Source organism: Mandrillus leucophaeus, unplaced genomic scaffold, assembly GCF_000951045.1.
Source record: "Mandrillus leucophaeus isolate KB7577 unplaced genomic scaffold, Mleu.le_1.0 Scaffold415, whole genome shotgun sequence".
Lineage (NCBI taxonomy): Eukaryota > Metazoa > Chordata > Mammalia > Primates > Cercopithecidae > Mandrillus > Mandrillus leucophaeus.
The window spans coordinates 2056839-2059035 of record NW_012104421.1 but is presented as its reverse complement, the minus strand read 5'-3'; the positions used below and the strand labels follow the sequence as shown (position 1 = coordinate 2059035).

The 2197-nt window shown below is 48.3% G+C and overlaps 1 protein-coding gene across 1 annotated transcript in view; it reads left to right on the top strand.

Moving 5' to 3' along the window:
- Window positions 1-1058: 1058 nt before the first annotated feature.
- LOC105548587 (microtubule-associated proteins 1A/1B light chain 3 beta 2-like) overlaps window positions 1059-2197 on the top strand; it is a 2425-nt gene continuing 1286 nt past the window's right edge. Inside the window, exon 1 of the mRNA XM_011992670.1 lies at window positions 1059-1115. Within this exon, the coding sequence (XP_011848060.1) occupies window positions 1059-1115 (57 nt within the window). The remainder of the gene's footprint in view (window positions 1116-2197) is intronic.

The window sequence follows — 2197 nt, the reverse complement described above, 5'->3', positions numbered from 1 at the left end:
CCCTGGAGACCTTTCCCCTGGCCTAGTTCTCCCGGCTCCTCAGGTCTCAGTTTGGACGCCCCATTCCAATCCAGGAAGCCTTCCTCACCCGGGCAAGGTATTCTCACCACACCCCAAACCTCTTTTGCTCTAAGGCAAGGTGCCACATCCCAGGCCGCAGACCAGTACCCGTTTGTGGCCTGTTAGGAACCGGGCTGCACAGACGGAGGTGAGCCGTGGGGCGAGGACGAGCATGACCGCCTGAGCTCCGCGTCCTGTCAGTTCAGCAGTGGCATTCGATTCTCATAGGAGCGTGAACTCTGTTGTAAACTGCTTATGGGAGGGATCTAGGCTGCGTGTTCCTTATGAGAATCTAATGCCTGATGATCTGTCTCTGTCTCCTATCATCCCCAGATGTGACCACCTAGTTGCAGGAAAACAAGCTCAGGGCTCCCACTGATTCTACATTACGGTGAGTTGTAATTATTTCATTATATATTACAATGTAATAATAATTATTATTCTTACATTACAATAATTATTTCATTATACATTACAATGTAATAATAATAGAAATAAAGTGCACAATAAATGTAATGAGCTTGAACCATCTGAAACCATTCTACACCCCACACCTCCAGCCCTTTCCAGTCTGTGGAAAAAAGTGTCTTCCATGAAACTGGTCCCTGGTGCCAAAAAGTTTGAAGATCGCTGCTCTAAAGATTGATTGGTTGATAAATTGATGTTTGGATTCAGTCTCCCAGGCCCTGGGTTTGTCTCTGGGAATACAAAGAGGAGGAGGCCATGTGGTGCAGGCAGGGAGATGCCAGACTGGATGGCCTTATCCCTCCAGACATCCTAAGATTTGGGAAGAGAACAGGTTTTCTTCCAAGTGAACCCCCAGGCCAGCTTCCTAAAACCCCCTCCTTCCTAGTTCAGCCCACATCACTCTCCTCCTTAGTGCTGCCTCCCTTCACTGCTTCTCGGGGTATTTTCCACAGCTGGTTGTAGATAGGGTACCCCTCCCTGCCTGGGAGGGAGAGCATGAAAAGGTATTACAGGAAATTTCACCAGGGACCATGGGAGAGAAAGAGGAAACCCTGGGTACGTGTGTGCCAGCACATGTCAGTGTGCACGTATGTGTGCATGCAAGGTGCATGCACACACGGGGGGGAGTCTAGAGGTTCCACAACACTAAATCCATTCTGGCGGTTTTAGCTAAAAGTGGGGAGGGGATTCCACATGCTTGGCACATGACAGTGCAGTGGTTCAAATAATGTTTCCCCAAAATTCACCTTCACCCAGAATCTCAGAATGTGACCTTATTTGGGAATGGGGTCTTTGCAGATGTCATTAGTTAAGGTCATACTGGATTAGGGTGGACCCTAAATTCAATGACTGATGTCTTTATAAGATAAAGGAGAAACTTAGACACAAGGTCACAGGGACACAAGGAAGAAGCCCCGTGACAATGGAGGGAGAGACACAGAGCAGATTCTCGCTCAGAGTCTCCAAAAGGAGCCAACCCTGCCCACACCTTGATTGTGGACTTCTGGCCTCCTGAACAGTGACAGAATAAATTTCTGATGTTTCAGGCCACTAAGTTTTGAGCTGATCTGTTACACAGCAATGGAGACAGGCCCAAAGGCCATGTGAAAGATCAGGAAGAACACACAAAGCTCTGAGAGACTCGAGTGAAGGGAATGAGGGGGAGATGCTCAAAACCAGAAAGACTGGCAAGGAAGGCAGGGACCAGATCGTGGAGGAGACTTCAGATCACACTCAGGGTCTCCAATAAGGTTTGCTTTGTTCTAGGAGCAATGGGGAGGAACTGGTGGGACCTGAACAGGAAGGACACTGTCAGATTTCACTCTAGAAAGACAGCTCTGGCTCCAGCAGGAGGACAGATAGGCAACAGATGGTGGCACCTTCTCCAGGATAAGGAGAAATGGATGGATTTGAGACATTGGAGAAGTGGAATTAAGAGGATTTATATACTATTAGATTAGATATGGGCTGGGCACAGCAGCTCATACCTAAAATTCCGGCACTTTGGGAGGATCACTTGAGCCAAGGAGTTTGAGACCAGCCTGGGCAACATAAAGAGACAAAATTTAAAAATTAGCAAGGCATGGTGACACATGACTGTGGTCTCAGTGACTCAGGAGGCTGAGGCAGGAGGGATCCCTTGAGCCCGGGAGATGGAGGCTGCCTTGAA